The 18,099-nt window shown below is 45.8% G+C and overlaps 1 protein-coding gene across 1 annotated transcript in view; it reads left to right on the top strand.

Moving 5' to 3' along the window:
* Positions 1–12,647, top strand: part of DDX42 (DEAD-box helicase 42) — a 32,400-nt gene extending 19,753 nt beyond the window's left edge. The window contains exons 13-19 of the mRNA XM_065422522.1: positions 33–80; positions 690–787; positions 3,385–3,661; positions 5,233–5,459; positions 7,188–7,298; positions 9,419–9,520; positions 10,613–12,647. Coding sequence (XP_065278594.1) covers positions 33–80; positions 690–787; positions 3,385–3,661; positions 5,233–5,459; positions 7,188–7,298; positions 9,419–9,520; positions 10,613–11,335 — 1,586 coding nt within the window. The 3' untranslated portion in view covers positions 11,336–12,647. The remainder of the gene's footprint in view (positions 1–32; positions 81–689; positions 788–3,384; positions 3,662–5,232; positions 5,460–7,187; positions 7,299–9,418; positions 9,521–10,612) is intronic.
* The last annotated feature ends 5,452 nt before the right edge of the window (positions 12,648–18,099 follow it).

The raw sequence follows: 18,099 nt of genomic DNA, 5'->3' as shown, positions 1-18,099 counted from the left end.
TTTGCATTATGTGCTGTTTTTCTCTTTCTCAGAATACCAAGTGAGATCAGTTGCCAGCCATGTGCGCCCTGACAGACAAAGTAAGTACAAGCATGTTTCAAAACAAACTACCGCAGGCTAAAAGCTAGGAAGAGGCATTGATATTTAGTAGTTAGAGCAAGAGTCTTGGAGCCAGGACTCCTGGATTCTATTTCCAGCTTTGCCACTGACTCATTCTCTGACCTTAGATAAGTCACTTGGGACAAGACTTTCAAGAGTTCAGCTCCAGTTGTTTTTGGTGGTGTTTAATACCTAGCTAAGAGGGGAGTTGATAGACAGACATAATATTTAATATTCTGTGAGATCCTCTGATGGAAGCCGCCGTGGGAATACAATGCGGCGTTCCCGTCTTTCCACATCTTGTTTTTGGATAACTGAATAAATGCTCTTATTCTAACCATTTTCCTGTGTATGTATTTAACGTATTTTGGTAAATTAATACAAGCCTGAGCTGTTTGTGCTAAGGGATTTGATGGAAATTTGCCTTAAACTTGGTAAAAGATTGAGTATAACTCAGAATCCCTAATACCTAGCACAGTTCTTATATTTCTGTTGTACAGAGCTTGTTAATAAGATCTATACAGAAGTGTTTTCATAGTACAGAAAGGGAGCGTACTCTTCAGAGAGTTCAAATAGACTTTTCCTTCCAGCTCTCTTGTTCAGTGCCACTTTTCGTAAAAAGATTGAGAAGTTGGCCAGAGATATCCTGATCGACCCGATTCGAGTGGTGCAGGGAGACATTGGAGAGGTAATCCTGCAACATTGTTTCTGAAAGAGAATTCAAAGATGGTGGAGGAAACCATCTTATTCTGTTGTCTTATGTTATTTACATTAAAGCTTAGACTACAGCTGTGGTCATTGACTGCCAGGAGGAAACATTTTGCATTCTTGAACACGAGGTCTGAAAAAACTAAGTAATGTAATTTAAAAAAACTTGTATTCTAATTTTATGATAACTCAGAGACTTTAAGGCCAGAAGGGACCTCTAGTCTGACCTCGTGCAGTCGCAGGCCACAGAACCTCACCCACCCATTCTTGTAGTAGGCTCATAACCTCTGGCTCAGTTACTGAAGTCCTCAAATCTTGATCTAAAGAAGACTTCAGGTTACAGCCATTTACTCCAGTTCAAACCAGTAAGTGACTCATGCTCCAGAGGAAGGCAAAAAATACCCAGGATCTCTGCCAGTCTGACCTGGGGGGAAATTCCTTCCTGACCCCAAATATGGTGATGAGTTAGATTCTGAGCATGTGGGCAAGACCCACCAGCCAGACACCTGGGAAAGAATTATCTGTAGTAATTCTCTGTAGAACCAGGGCCGGCTCTGGCTTTTTTGCCGCCCCAGGCAAAAAAGCCTCCGGCCGCGCCCTCCCCCCCCCCCCCCAGCGGGGGGGGGGGGAGGGCGGCCGGAGCCCCGGGGGGAGGGCAGCAAGCCCCGGCGGGGGCTCCGCTCTCCCCCCGGCGGCCAGGGGGAGGGCGCCGGGGGGAGGGCGGCCGGAGCCCTGGGAGGAGGGCGGCGAGCCCCGGCGGGGGCTCCGCTCTCCCCCCGGCGGCCAGAGCGCCGGGGGCAGGGCGGCGAGAGGGCGGCGAGCCCCCCGGCGGCCGGGGGGAGGGCGCCGGGGGGGAGGGCGGCCAGAGCGCCGGGGGGAGGGCGGGGAGCCCGGCCGTGGCCCCGCTCTCCCCGGCGGCTGGAGCGCCGCGCCGCCCCCCTCCAGGTGCCGCCCCAAGCACAAGCTTGGTGGGCTGGTGCCTGGAGCCGGCCCTGTGTAGAACTAAGCATTCTCACTGTGATGGGAGCTTTTATTAATGCCTGGAGCAACCCTGATACTAAGAAAATTGCTCTAGAGAAAAAATAACTCCGATAAATTACTAAGTTAAAGTCTTTCCCAGTTCTGCCATTACCTTCAATGGCTCAGGCCCTTAGTTCCTGGTGTAGCCTCTGATTGCCTGGAGAGTAACAGGTTACTAGCCTTGTTACTGGGCTAGAAAAGATCTAGACCCCTTTATTTTAACTTAGAACTTTGTGAAATTTTGTTCTAATAAAAGTCTTTTTTTTAAAAAGTTAGTATATGTCTAATCCTGGCAACACAACACAAGTACATTTTCAGCACAGTGCATGGCAGTTTGGCGTTTCTGTTAGTCTGAGACTCGTATGGATTAATTCCTGGGTTTTGCCCTGAAAATGTAAAGGATCAAATAAACCTGTGCACAGGTTTTACTATCCTAGGACTCCTCATGAAACTAGTAATATAACAGCTTCCAGTTGGTTTATGTGGGGATTTTGGCTACTTACTCGCTTGGCAACAGCATAACAGCTATGCGTCAGCTAATTGTTCAAACAGGTGACAAGCATACATCTGCTTTGAAGAAATTTTGCAAGTAATATATGCAAATTGCTGAGATCTAACTGTACAGCAGGACATTTATAAGAGAATCCTTCCCTACCGAAATCTGTACACATGCCTTCAAAGGACAACACATCCTGCCTTATGTTTTATTAATAAAGAAAATTAATGGCTGATTAAAGCCCTTGGGTTTTCAGCTTCCTTGACAAGCATTCTGCCTTTGAGAAAAGGAACCTCTTTGCTAGCTCAGCCAGACAGTGCCCCTTCTGTTGCCGCAGGGCAATGCAGATATTCTTGTTTCTTTGGGCAAAATTATGACTTTTTTGAAAACATCCTCCTCTTTGGGACCATTTACACACACACACGCCCCGCCCCTCCCCTCCCCTCCCCGTAGAATATCAGGGTTGAGAGGGACCTCAGGAGGTCATCTAGTCCAACCCCCGAATGGTGCCATAGCCCCCACTCCTATTGGTTCAATGTACAGTTTGTACAGTGAACCCACCAACACCATGATTTACCCTGGTTCAGGTGAAATGTCACAACTCCCAGAGGAACCTTCTTCCTCAGATCCTGCACAAGTGATTTTTCTGATGAGTGCCCCTCTCCATGTCCTTAGGCCTGATTATTCCGCTGCTCTCTGATCCTTGTCTTGCTTAATCTATCTATTTTAAATGGTAAATGTGGTACTGTAGAGCTGTAGAACATTAGAGGCATCCTGGCAAGATCTGCGCTTTGCCTCTCCCATGCTGATGGTTCAGCCAGTCCCAGCCTTCTGTGCCCCATTGGGTCAGTGTATTCAGAGACAAGGCGAGGGAATAAATACAAGTTGAAGTTGAAATTTCTTCAAAAGGGGAACTTCACCCCATTTCATCCTACTCCTCCCCCTCGCCTCTACACTTCTGATTTGAATCCCTGTGCTGCATTCAGTGTCTGCCTTGTACTTGCTGTGCCATCCTTTACCACTCTAGGTTATAACTGTAGTCTTCTCATTCCTTCCAATAGGCAAATGAAGATGTTACCCAAATTGTGGAGATTCTCCCCTCTGGCCCTAGCAAGTGGAACTGGCTGACCAGGCACCTGGTGGAGTTCACTTCTTCTGGGAGTGTTCTTCTATTTGTCACCAAGAAAGCGAATGCAGAGGAGCTGGCCAATAACCTTAAGCAGGAGGATCATAACCTAGGGCTGCTTCACGGTGACATGGACCAGAGCGAAAGGAATAAAGTCATTTCAGACTTTAAGAAAAAGGGGATCCCAATTCTGGTTGCTACTGATGTGGCAGGTAGGGAACAAGTTTCTCATTAAAGTTAATATATATAAGCTGGCAGCCTCAACAGAGGGGCTAGTGAATCAGCATAGAAACTAAACGCTGCCACGTGCACAATTGACCCTGGTGAGAGCAACACGGTGGAAATTTGCATGGCAGCTGACTGACCATACTGCAGCTAAACGAAAGACTTTTTTCCCAGCTTATCACCTAGTATCTTATACAAGATGGACATTTTAATATGATCACATGAAAAATGAGCCAACCAGAGTACTGCTGTTCTGTTTTTGCAGCAACTTTTGTTTTTTGTTCCCCATTTAATGAAAACAAAACCTTTGGAGTGTTTTCTTAAAAATGAATTGTGCTGGGGGGGGGGGGGGAAGGGTGTCATCTTATAGCCCAGAGGTTAGGCTACTGGCTTGTAATGTGAGACTCAGATTCAAGTCCCTGTTCTGCCTCATTCAGAGCAGAGATTTTCATCCCAGATCACTTCAAATCAGGCCGAGCTGGCACTTGAACCTGGGTCTCACATCTCCTGCATCCCAGACCAGTACCCTAACCCCCCAAACATTTTGGCTTCACTGAAATTTCATTTAGGCAAAAATATTCCAACCACGTCTACATACAAGTCCATGTGTGCTACCTGTTAGGCTTTCCCTATTGCTCTGTTTCAGGAGGTAGCTAAAGAGGGAGTTTGGACTAGGCTGATGCCAGCAAGCTTTGGGTTCTGATCTACTGGCTTATGTGACCTTGAGCAAGTCACTTCGCCTTTCTGTGCCTCAGTTTCTGCATCTATAAAATGGCTGCTACCCACCTCACGGGACTGTAAGCTCTCTGAGAACGTCAGATGAAAGGGGATAGAGAAATGCAAAGTATTAATACTAACACTCTCTCTCTCTCACTCACACAGTCTTCACTGAGAGAAGCACCGCACCTTGCAATTATGTGCATTGTGATGATGTCCCTTTTCCATGCATAGAAATGGAAGTAAACAAAAGGCAGCGGGGTTCGCTTCTATAGCCTTAGGAACAATAGTCAGATGTTTTTCAGAAGAACACTTTACTGGGAGAGGGGTCTTATTTTCAGTTCTAACAATACTAGACTACAGATCTGCTTGCCAGCTACTCTTAGAAAAAGTTAACTGCTCCCTTATGAAGTATTGACTGTCTGGTAGCTTAAAATCAGTTAGGACATTACATAGTCTTCTAGGAGTGGGGAAACAGACATCCAAAACCTTCAGGAAAACAGCTTTTAGATCCTGGACTTTTGGCTAAAACAAAGTGTTGTGTTTTATCTGCTGTATCCTCTAATAAGGCACTCTTCCCCACCCTTAGAGGGGACGTGCTTGACTGAATGGGTCTCTTCCATCTCTAATGTCCATGATCCTGTTAACCTGATGTGTAGGATGTGTGTTGCTGTCAGAGTGGATGTCATTAAACTTCAGCTAACCAGTGGTTTCAGCTATAAGAGGGCTGTAGTCTAGTGCAAAGCTCTCTCTTGTTTGAGCTGTGTAAAGTGGCCCAGGTCCATCTGGATGGGATTTGTTCATGTTAATTCAAGAGAATCGTCATGTTGCTCTGTTACAGCTCGTGGTCTGGACATTCCTTCCATTAAGACGGTGGTCAATTACGATGTGGCTCGTGACATAGACACCCACACGCACAGAATTGGACGTACTGGCAGGGCTGGTGAGAAGGGAATAGCTTACACTTTACTGACTCCCAAGGATAGTAATTTTGCTGGTGATCTTGTCAGAAATATGGAAGGAGCCAATCAACATGTTTCAAAAGAACTCTTGGACCTCGCAATGCAGGTACAAACAAAAACATCTCTCTTGGCTAGGGGGAGCATCGTCATTCAGTGGGTAGAGCTGGGCAAGGGGGAGATGAGGAGTTCAGGAATATAGTCCTAGCTCCGTCACAAACTTGCTCTATTACCTTTTGTCTCACTGTCTCCATTTCCCTACTGTAAAATGTACAAATCCTACTTGTCCACCTTTCAGGGGTTTGTGAGGCCTAAAAAGACTGACCGTGCCAAGGAAGCCAGGACCTGCTGATTGCAGCTGAGCACTGCATGGGTTTAAAGAGGCTTATTATGATCAGATCCTCGCACGCTTTCTGTCTTTATGGTGGGCACCTAGAAAATGTGGCTTAATTGAGAGTTGTGCAAGGCAGCCGCTGCAGAGACATCTGCTCTGTGAAATAGTTCTTACCTGTTCATAGTATCTGCTCAGCAACACTGTCTGTCCAAGCGACTCTGGCATTTCCACAGAACGCATGCTTGAGAGTCAGGGTTGTACCATTGCATTCTGGGATTCCTTAAGTACTTTTCCCATCCTTCCCAGCACATCTGCTGGGGAGCAGGAGGTTTGGGATAATTTTGGGATGGGGTTAGTATTCTCGTGGCTTCATCTCTACATAGGTTAGACATTGTGTGGGTAAATATTTTGGAAATGTCTAAAAGGCCCAATTTCCAGCGTGACTTAGAGTAGGGCTGTGGTCCCCAATCTTTTCCTCTTGGTGCGCCCTTCCCTCTCCCCACCCCCAGTAATAGAATGTGCCTGGGGCCCCGCCCCTCCCTGGTTAGGGAGCGGAGTTGCGGCCAGGCTGGAGGCAGTGTCCGGGAGCTGGGAGTCAAGAGTGGGGGCAGGGAGTCTGGGAGTAGGCCCCAAGAGCAGAACCATGGCCGCAGCTACAGCCAGAGGCTGGGGGCAGGGCCGGAGCTAGGGGCAGAGCGGGGCTGAGTGGTGCTCCCTCCACGCCCCCTCATGGGTGCTGTCGTGGGCCCTGCCGTGCCTCCCCGGACGTTCCTCTATGCCCCCTAGGACAGTTTGTGGACCACTGGAGTAGGGAGAGTAAGTCCAGTGACTTTCTACAAGGCTTAGGTTCCTGGGCTCACTTTTGAAAATGGGACTTAGGCTCTTAAATCGCTTAAGCACGTTTGAAAATTTTACCTTACTGGTTCCATCAGACCGAGCAAACCAAGCCAGGCATTTGGCAGGTACAACCAGTTATCATAAAACCCTGGGACAGTGCTTGTGTGTAGACCTAAAGCTTTGCAAACTCAAGGTGTTCCAAGTAACTGGGGCAGCACCTTTTTGCCTTCGATACCTTAGTTTCTGCTTAGCCTGCTGCTGGGGTGAATTGATAGGCTCAGTGGATCCTAACAGTGAAGTGTGGAAGGCCATAGACCTCCCATGGTGAAGGTCATTAGAGAATGTCTTTGTTCCTGTATTTTTACAAGAGAAAAAACAAACCGTGAACATGGCATAAGAGTGTAATAAAGAAAACCAGTGCTCACAAGATGCATAACATAGAGGAAGCCTCCAGTCACAAACCGGGCACGATGCCATCTGCAATTTAGTTTCAGTACAGCTGTTTCCCCTATCTCATCAGCTTGTGACAAGGTCTGTTTTGGGGCAGGAAATAGAGATGTTTTATGTTTTTCTTTCAAAACGATCAAACTAAACCTTTCTCTTCTCACACCTGCATTATTGAGCTATTTTTTCTGCATGTCAAGGAGTTGTCTTTGTTTCATACAGAATGCCTGGTTCCGGAAATCCCGTTTCAAGGGAGGGAAAGGCAAGAAGCTGAACATCGGCGGTGGTGGCTTAGGATACCGCGAGCGCCCTGGCCTGGGTTCAGATGGCTCTGTAAGTAGAAAACTTTAGGGGGCTATTTTCAGAGCCCTGAAACTGTTAAACTTAAAATTGGCATCTCTTATCATGAAAATCCAGGCTAACGTTGGCGCGTAACTCCACAGGACCTGTACACAGGATTCAGCCTATCCGGTTTCAGACTGTTGCGCAGCTCAGAATCTTTGAGATTCAAACGTATCCTAGAAAACTCCTTATACTTGCCTTGGTGGCTTTGTTTAGAGCCACAGAGTAGGTCTGAGAGGGATGCGATTCTAATTTGACTTGCCTTTTCCTGAAGTCGACATTCAGCACAAAACTTGTACCTTCTAACTGGTCCTGGGAGTGGTGATTGCTCCACAAGAACACGATATAGTTGAGCCGAGAAGCTGTACACAGGTTGGTTCCTGACAGCAAAAGATTTATGGAATTCCTTTAGACTGATTGGGAACAGTCATTAGAGCCCTGTCTGTGCTAGAAAAACTACTCGTTGCTGCGCAGAGGGTCTGCCACAAGTGTAGCTGAGCTGGCACTGAGCACAATTTAACTTGAAAAGTATTGATGATGTACCATGTGCAGCACCAGTACAGTAACCAGGGTCAAGGCCTGGTCAGCTAGTGAAGATTTTTGTTTTTGTCTACTCTTCCAGCTAAATCATATTCAGCCCTGCTTCAGCTGCAGCTGTTGCTCAGGCATACATAATCCCAACTATACATAGAAAACGATGGGGGTCTAAATTAGCTGTTACCACTCAAGAAAGAGATCTTGGAGTCACTGTGGAGAGTTCTCTGAAAATATCCACTCAATGTGCAGCGGCAGTCAAAAAAGCAAACAGACTGTTGGGAATCATCAAGAAAGGGATAGATAAGAAGACAGAGTATATCATATTGCCTCTATATAAATTCATGGTACGCCCACATCTTGAATACTGCGTGCAGCTGTGGTCGCCCCATCTCAAAAAAGATATATTCGAATTGGAAAAGGTTCTGAAAAGGGCAACAAAAATTATTGGGGTATGGAACAGCTTCCATATGAGGAAAAATTAAGACTGGGACTTTTTAGCTTGGAAAAGAGACGACTAAGGGGGGATATGATTGAGGTCTATAAAATCATGATGGGTGTGGAGAAAGTAAATAAGGAAGTGTTATTTACTCCTTCTCATAACACAAGAACTAGGGGACACCAAATGAAATTAATGGGCAGCAGGCTTAAAACAAACAAAAGGAAGTATTTCTTCACACGACGACAGTCAACCTGTGGAACTCCTTGCCAGAGATGTTGGGAAGGCCAAGACTATAACAGGGTTCAAAAAAGAACTAGATAAGTTTCTGGAGGATAGGTCCATCAGTGGCTATTAGCCAGGATGGGCAGGGATGCTGTCCGTAGCCTTGGTTTTGCCAGAAGCTGGGAATGGGTGACAGGGGATGGATCACTTGATGGTTACCTGTTCTGTTCATTCCCTCTGGGGCACCTGGCACTGGCCACTGTCAGAAGACAGGATACTGGGCTAGATGGACCTTTGGTATGACCCAGTATGGCCGTTCTTATGGAGGCTTGTAGACAGGGCCCACGTGACAGGCAGGGACCGGTTTTAAGGGGACTCTTCTGCTCTGGATTCATGCTCACCTCTCCAGGGGTGGAAATGAGAATATCCCACAAATATCTGTTTACCTGAGTTAAGGGTGAACCTTCAGATAAAAATTTTCTTTTCTTTCCCTTCCCACTATTAACTCTTTTTTCTTTATGGACAGCTCCATCTGGTGGTAATGTTGCCTGGAGGTTAGAGCAGGGGACCGGACTCCTGAGTTCTAATCTTGGCCATTTCTACCATCAGTAAAGTGGGAATGACCCTGCCTCTCACAACGTAATATCTTTTATTGGAGTATCTTCTGTTGGTGAGAGAGCAGAAGTTGGTCCAATAAAAGATATTACCTCACCCCCCCTTGTCTTTCTAATATACTGGCACCAGCACAACTACACTGCATACAATCTCAGGGCTGTTGAGAGACTTTGCGATCTTCAAGGGAAAGGCAGTCTAGTGCAGAGTAGCATCCAGTCCCTGAGTTTGGAGGTAGGACGAGGTGAAAAGTGTGTAGTTTAGAGAGAGATGTTCAGTTTCCCTTTTGCTTTCTCCTCAGGACCGTGGGAGCAGCAGCAATGTGATGAGTAACTATGAAGCGTACAAGCCATCCACTGGGGCAATGGGAGACAGACTGTCTGCAATGAAAGCAGCATTTCAGGTTTGTTTGATCACTCCTGTTCCCTAGATCAAAAGAGCTCATGAAGTAAACACTGGACTTTTTACTACTGATCAGAGACAAAGCTATGGGCTTAGTTTTCTGGAGGGGCAGAGACCCTGTTGACTTCAGTATAAGTTGGGTACTTAACACCTGAAAATCTTGCCTTTCTCTGTTTTTAATTTTGAGTGGCTACGCTGCCCGTCATACAAACAGAATACATGTCCTGTGCTATTCGCACCACCTCTTCCTGACTCTAGTTTCCTTGTGCTGTAAAACTGTGAAGCTATCATGGATTGAGAGACTTCACCAGCAACCTGTTCTGGAAACTTTAAAATACGCTTTTACAATTCAGTGCCTCTTGCCGCTTATTACTATTGCTTGTGTAGTGAAAACTTCCATTCCCTGCATTTTGTTCTGTGGTGTGGGTGCTCTACGCATCCTTTCAGGAACTATTCCTCAATAGTACAATCCCGCGGTTTGATTGCTGTCAGGGAACTGGAGTCTTTGGCATATCGTCCACATATAACTAAATTCTTGGGAACACTCTGGCATCCTGTTGCAGTCATGAGCAGAAGAGTTAATTTAGGGTTCTGAATGACAGGTTATACAGAGCAACTTTGCCATGCATCTCCTGTTTGCTGGTACTCATCTGACCAGTGCAGTGGCATTACAGGATTGCCTTTGCTTTCCATTCTCTATCTGGGCTCTGTTCCCCAGTATCAGACATGTCCTACATCATTAAAGGAGTCCCCTTTCTTTCCTGTCTTCTGTGTAGATTGCTTGGCACCAGTGATGTACTGGGAGTTGTAAGAGTTAATGAGGTACAGTCCCTTCACTACAGAGTGTACAAACGAACTCCATAATCGAGAAGTCCCCTTCTTTAGCTCAACATACATTTGTATGTACTGCCAGCAGGTGTGTGCTTAATTCACTCTTGTTCAGAAGCACTAAACTAATGTTATCTCTCAAAGACCGGCTTCTTAGAGGAGCCCCTTTCACATAGGACATCCCCAGAGTTCAGGCCAGAGCTATGTGTGCATTTGCAAGTTCTGACACTGTGTATTGGCTAACACTCTTTTCTATTTCCTGCAGTCACAATACAAGAGCCACTTTGTTGCTGCCAGCTTAAACAACCAGAAGACTGGTAGCTCTGCTGCTGGGGCCAGTGGCTGGACCAGCGCTGGGAGCTTGAATTCAGTACCAACAAATTCAGCACAGCAGAATGCTGCAAGTCCTGACAGTCCGATTGCCGCTGCTGCAGTAAAGGGAATCCCAGGCTTTACCAGTGCTGGGAACCTGAGCAGTGTACCTGGCTATCCAGGTGTTGGAATTCAGGGATACAATAGCACAAGTGCCAGCATCAACAGCAGAGAAGGTGGCAACGGCGGTGGTGGAGGAGGAGGAGTTGGTGGTGGCGGCGGCAGAGAACGATACAGTGACAACAGAAGCAATCGCCACAATGACAGTCCGGCGCGCCATGGAGATGGTAGTGGTCGCCACAGTGACAATCAGCGCCATGGAGATGGTGGTGGTCGCCACAGCGATGGCTATCGCCAGGGAGACAACCGCCATGGGGACAGCCACCGCCACAGTGAAAGCCGCCACTTTAGTGGTGGAAGCAACAGTAGCCGACATGGTGACGGCCGCAATAACGGTGACGGCCGCAATAATGGTGACGGTAGGAACAACGAGGGTAGAAACAACGAGAGCAGGATCAATGAGAACAAGAAAGATGGAAGCAACCGGGACAGCAAGACGGATGGTTTTGCTGTCCCCGAGCCCCCAAAGCGCAAGAAGAGCCGATGGGACAGTTAAAAGCTGATGCATCGTAACCTGGGATCCACACAGGCAGTGATGTCTTTTTAAGGAAGATCTTGGGTTTTGATAACTGGTTATTGAGGAGAGGGGAAGGAAACATTCAAACTTCCCATGTGAGTCGGTGTTGGTACATCTGCAGACAGCTTCACTCTAATGACGTGTAAACACAATGCTTCTGTCAGAGAGAAATCATTTTTATAAAGCTCCTGGGTTCTGCATTTAAAAATTCGTCCACTCAAGTGACTTTCTGCTGGATTTAAAAACAGATCTCGTTAGCAGGAAAGAGGCCGTTGGTTCCACACACTGAGAACATTAAGAAACTGTTGTCCAGAAAAGTTTAAGGTAGTCTGTTTTCTTTAATCAATGTAGATGTTAAAAGCCAGTCCATCTAGAGATGCTCGGGACGCACCTGTTTAAGCATAATCTTTCAATGAGTTGCGTGATACCAAGGTCTCCGATCTATTCCTCCCCCATATTCTCATCCAGCCCCCCACATAATTTGGTCTCAAAATCACCCCCCTAGTTAAGAATGTATCCATGTGTCGCTAATGGCCAGATATAAAAGGTTAATTTCATCAAGCAGTTTAAGGGATTCTTGTCCGGTCCAATTTACCATAATTCTACATGTAATGTAGGACAGAAACCCTAGCCAGTTTGTAGCAAATGAACTGTCGCCTTTGCACCATCTGGCTTTTATTTTTGAAAGAACCCCACTTACGTAACAACCTTCATCTTCGTGGAAGCCTGCATAGCGAGCGTGTATCTCTGTTGTGCCCGTTTGCTCACTGAGAGAGAGCTAATTGCTTTCTCAGAGAAAAGGGAAGCCCTTTGATATATGCCACTTTAATCATGGTCCAGTGTCCCCTTATGAGACAAGACTAACCACAGGGGAGGGGAACTTTTTCTTCAATCCAGGGACCTGCTGCTGATAAGCCTTTAGGAAGAACCTATAGAAGTAAGTAGTAAAGTGGGATGGCTCAAAAATCGCCCAATATCGGAGACGTGTAGTAAAAATGTAAAATCTCGCTTGACTGATTTTAACTCTTAACTGCTGTTGTGTGTATTCCCTGGGGGTTTTTTTCCCTTCCCTTTTTTCTTTTTTTTTCTTTTTCTTTTTCTTTTTGTTTTTGCCATAATGGTAGGAAAAAAAACCCCTTTTTGCTGAAACAGTTCTGTTCTCATCTCGATCTTGTTTCTACAAAGAGAAGTATCGGAAACTGTCAGGTTTTTGTGACATTGTGACGTTTTCTTTATCAGCTGTTCATTTACTTTCTGCTTGCTCTAGTAAATGTTTTATTATTGGGATACGTACCTAGCATGTGCCTCTTTTTTTTTTTTCTCTCCGACTCGTCTGTTCCTCTTCAGCTGTTTTGGGATTTGGATAGAGACCTAGCTGAACTGCAGACTTTCTATACACCCTTTTCATCTAAATCCTAAAATGGATGAACTAGAGTGCCTGGCATTAAATGAGGATATTGATATATAATAGGCATCGCAGAAACTTGCTGGCATGAGGATAATCAATGGGACAGGGTAAGATCAGGATACAAAATATATAGAAATGACAGAGTAGGTTATGCTGGTGAAAGAGTGGCACTATATAAAGCATAAGGTCAAATAAAGTCAAAATCCTAAATGAATCGAATTCTTTCCCAGGTGTCTGGCTGGTGGGTCTCACTCACATGCTCGGGGTCTAGTTGATTGCCGTATTTGGGTTCAGGAAGGAATTTTCCCCAAGGTCAGATTGCCAGAAACTGGGGCAGGTGGTTGCCTTCCTCTGCAGCAGGGGGCATAGGTCAGGTTTAAACTAGTGTAAATGGTGGATTCTCTGTAACTAGAAGTCTTTAAATCATGATTTAAGGACTTCAGTAACTCAGCCAGCGGTTAGGGGTCTCTTACAGGAGTGGGTGGGTGAGGTTTTGTGGCCTGCAATGTGCAGGAGATCAGACTAGATGATCACGCTGGTCCTTTCTGACCTTAAAGTCTATTGTACCACAGTATCTCTATGGATAGAAATTTCATGCTTAAACAATAAGAGTATAGCAGTAGGAATATACTACCGATCACCTGACCAGGATGCTGATGGTGATTGTGAAATGCTCAGGGAGATTAGAGAGGCTACAAAGGCAGAAAACAATAATAATAATAATAATAATAATAGGGGATTTCAACTAACCTCATATTGACTGCATATCTGGAAGGGATGCAGAGATAAAATTTCTTGACACCATTAATGACTGCTTCTTGGAGCAGCTTTTCTTGGAACCCATAAGGGGAGACAATGCTTGATTTAGTCCTAAGTGGAGCACAGGATCGGGTCCAGGAAGTGAATATAGTTGAGCCACTCAGTAATAGAAACCATAATGTAATTAAATTTAACATCCTTGTGGAGGGGAAAAAAACAAAAGGACCAAAAAAATGCTACCATGGCTAAACAGCAAAGTAAACGTTGATTAGAGACAGAGGCATCCTTTAAAATTGGAAGTCAGAGCATACTGAGGAAAATATAGAGGAGCATAAACTCTGGCAAGTCAAGTGTAAAAGTATAATAAGGCAGGCCAAGAAAGAATTTGAAAATCAATTACCGAAGGACATGAAAACTAACAGCAATTTTTGGGAAGCCTGCCAAACAGTCAGTGCGTCCACTGGACAATCGAGCTGCAAAAGGAGCACTCAAGGCAGACAAGGCCTTTGCAGAGAAGCTAAATTAATTCTTTGCATCAGTCTTCATTGCAGAGGTTGTGAGGGAGATCCCCACACCCAACTGTTCTTTTTAGGTGACAAATCTGAGGAACTGTCCCAGAGTGAGGTGTCAGTAGAGGAGATTTTGGAACCAATTGAGAAATTAAACAGTAATAAGTCACCAGGACCATATGGCATTCACCAAAGAGTTCTGAAGGAACTCAGATATGAAATTGCAGAACTACTAACTGTGGTATGTAACCTATCGCTTAAATCAGCCTCAGTACCAGGTGACAGGAGCATAGCTAATGTAATGGCTATTTTTAAACAAGGCTTTAGCGGCAATCCTGGCAACTACAGGCCAATAAGCCTAACTTCAGTACCAGGCAAATTGGTTGAAACTATAGTAAAGAACAAAATTATCAGACACATAGATAAAGACAGTATGTTGGGAGAGTCAAGATGGCTTTTGTAAAGGGAAATCATGCCTCACCAATCTACTAGAATTCTTTGAGGGAATCAACAAGCATGTGAAAAAGGGTGATCCAGCTCATACAGTGTACTTGGACTTTCAGAAACCTTTGACAAGGTCCCTCACCAAAGACTCTTAGGCAAACTAAGCAGTCATGGAATAAGAGGGAAGGTCCTTTCATGGATCAGGAACTGGTTAAAAGATAGGAAGCAGAGGGTAGGAATAAATGGTCACTTTTCACAATGGAGAGAGTTAAATAGTGGGGTCCCCCAAGGATCGGTACTGTTCAACCTATTCATAAATTACCTGGAAAAGGGGGTGAGCAGTGCGGTGGTAAAATTTGCAAACACAAAATGATTCAAAATAGTTCAGTCCAAAGCTGATGGCGAAGAGTTTCAAAGGGATCTCAAAACTGGTGATGGGGCAACAAAATGGTAGATAAACGTCCATGTGGATAAGGGCAAAGTAATGCACATTGGAAAAAAATAATCCCAACTATACATACAAAATAATGGGGTCTAAATTAGCTGTTACTGCTCAAGAAACAGAACTTGGAATCGTCATGGATAGTTCTCTGAAAACATCCACTCAGTGTGCAGCAGCAGTTAAAAAAGCGAACAGTGTTAGGACCTATTAGGAGAGGAATAGATGATAAAACAGAAAATATCCTAATGCTGCTATATAAATCCGTGGTATGCCTACACCTTGAATACTGCGTTCTGTTCTGATTCCCCCCCAAAAATATATTAGAATTGGAAAAGATGCAGAGAAGGGCAACAAAAATCATTAGAAGGATGGAACATACCAGGAGAGATTAAAAAGACGGGCTGTTCGGCTTAGAAAAGAGACATTTAAGAGGGGATGTGATAGAGGTCTGTAAAATCAAGAATGGTATGGAGAAAGTGAATAGGGAAGTGTTACCCCTTCAGGTATCCTGAGAACTAGGTGTCACCTGATTAAATTAATTGGCAGCAGGTTTTAAACAAGCATAAGGAAGTACTTCACACAATACACACTCAACCTGTGGAACTCATTGCCAGGGGATGTTGTGAGGACCAAAAAAGAATTAGATACGTTCATGGAGGATAAATTCATCTGTGGGATGCAACCCAATGCTCTGGGTGCCCTAGATCTTCCATAGCCAGAAGTTGGGACTAGATGACGGGGGATGGATCACTTGAAATTGCTCTGTTCTGTTCATTCCCTCTGAAGCATCTAGCATTGGCCACTGTGGGTGACCAGATGCTGAGCTAGATGGGCCCTTGGTCTGACCCAGTATGGCTATTCATATGTTCCCCCTTCTTCCCCAAAAGTCCACTGGGTTTTAGTAAAGGGTGAGAGGAATTTTTGTGTTTCTCCTGTAACATTCTGATGGAAGGTGCCTTGTCTCCATTTTACAGCTGGGGAAACTAAGGCACAGAGTGGCTTTGACTTGCCCAAGTCATACATCAAGTCAGCTGGGAGCAGAACCCCAGCATCCTAGCCCCCACTTCCCTGCTCTAGCTTGTAGACAGTTTAAGCTAAGACACCTATCTTATTACCGAGGCACCTTAGTATCTTAGTCTGGCCTGGCCTTCAGAATAGTTTCTGATTGAGATGTTCTCTAACCACTGTTCTCTTTCATCAAGACAGCTCTTGCCATGATTTGCATTCCCTAATGCTACTCAGTGCCTCATCACACTGCATCTTTGGAGTATTGTACAAACCATGGCAGCTCAGTGCTAGGAAGTTTCCATTTGCATCCCCCCCCGCTCTGTTACCCTCCCTTCATGGGGCTCAGCTTGTGGTTGCAGGACCAAGCCGTGGATCTTCTGATTCTCTCCTTTTTCATCCTGCCCCTTGACCTTTTTGATACCACTATTGAAATTCCTCACTGTGGTCTCTAGGCTACCCAGAGGCCTCTCAGATTTCAATGAGCAAATACCGAGCAGTGCCAGGGAACTATAAAAGTCAGCTCGCAGGCTTGTGTTAGGTCCACAAAAGGGCTGGTGCCTTCTCCAGAGAACAAAGTGTCAGTGTGTTTAGTGCGTTGCGTGTTGGACAGTCAAGAAAAGAATGTGCCTGTAAGACAGGAGGCCCTGCTGGAGTTGCTCTAGGAACTTGTTTTTTCCAGGGGAGTGGGAGCATGAGCCATGTTAGAAGAAAACACTTGCTGGGAGCATGGTCCAGTATCTAAATCGGGGTGCTGGGATTCTATTTCTGCCTCTGTGACATCAGGCAAGTCACTTCCCCTCACTGTGCCTCAGTTTCCCTATCTGTAAAATGGGGATTAAACCCTTCTACCTACTAGATGTGATGTGAAGGTGCTGCTGCTATTTGTATAGCAATGAGAACCTCCTACGGAAGGCGATACGCATGTGCCTGATTTTCAGAGATACTGAGCATACTTCGACCATTTAACTGTCATTGTGGTTGCTTAGCACTCATGAAAATAGGCCCCATTATTCCTCTTGTGCAGCCAGAGCAAAACAGACCCCCTCTCATCAAAGCATCTCAAAGCACTTTGTGCCGTTGCTGTCATTAATTGACCCTCCCTTCATCACTTGGGAGACAGGTAAGGAATTGCTACCGAGGTGCCACCACCCGTAGGCTAGAACGCTGACCACATACACAGCAAGGAAAGAACTTTCCTATGTCCAGTTGAATCAGCAAGTGTCATTTAGCAAGGCAGGGGGCAGTTATCTGCATTAGAAGAGGGCCAGGGTCAGTTTTGTATTTATATGTTGGTGATCAGGACCCCACTGTGCTAGGCACAGTAGAAACACAGAGATTCCTGCCCCTGCGATTTTGCAGTCTAAGTAGACTAGACCGACAGAGAGGGGTAAAGACACGGGGGAGAGGGAGCGACTTGCTCAGGATCACCCGGCAGCAAGCCGGTGGCCGAGATGTGAACATAACCACATCTCTTGACTCCCAGTGCAGTGCCCTACCCACTAGACCACACTGCCTCTTCATAATAGAAAGCACCAAAGGAGTCACTATTTTGTGCCTGGTTTTAATAAAAGCTTCTGGGTGAGAATGTCGGTGAGCTTCCATCCCCAGAGCAGCGCCCACAGCACTCGCCATTACTAGCATGTTAGTTGTGGGAGGGAGGGTCACCGTTCAGCATAACCCCCTGCTCACTTGGGTCGGCTGACAAACCTCCCCCAAGCACCCTCCAGTTTGCAGCAAAACAGGGCCCAGCTGGTTGGCATGCACGATGGTCCAAGCCACATCCATTCCACCAGACGGACCTGTCTGACTGCCCTTGTTTGTGGGCTTGAGTTGACAGCCTGCTGCCTCCTCGCTTTGAGTTTTGTAGTGTGGAATTTAACTACCAAATGTTCTGGGATTACCCTCCACCCTCTCAATCATTCCTCTGAAAACCAACATGGTGGGGAATGACCAAGCTTTACTCATTTGCTCTGAAAGGCCCTGATCCAGCAAAGCATTTAAAACACATGCTTCCCTTTAAAATCACAGTAGTTCAACAGATTTCAAGGGGCCTGCTTGTGCCTAAAGTTAGAAGTACGGTGCAGAAGAGGACTACCTCTCTAGGCCCTATGGCCCCAATCCAGCAGATTCCCGTCCCCACGTTCCTCTTAGCTGAGCTGTCCAGTTTGAGCTC

The sequence above is a fragment of the Emys orbicularis genome, chromosome 25 (genome assembly GCF_028017835.1).
Source record: "Emys orbicularis isolate rEmyOrb1 chromosome 25, rEmyOrb1.hap1, whole genome shotgun sequence".
In the NCBI taxonomy this organism is placed as follows: Eukaryota; Metazoa; Chordata; order Testudines; family Emydidae; genus Emys; species Emys orbicularis.
Note: the sequence above shows the minus strand (reverse complement) of the source record. Positions and strands in the feature narration are given on the sequence as shown.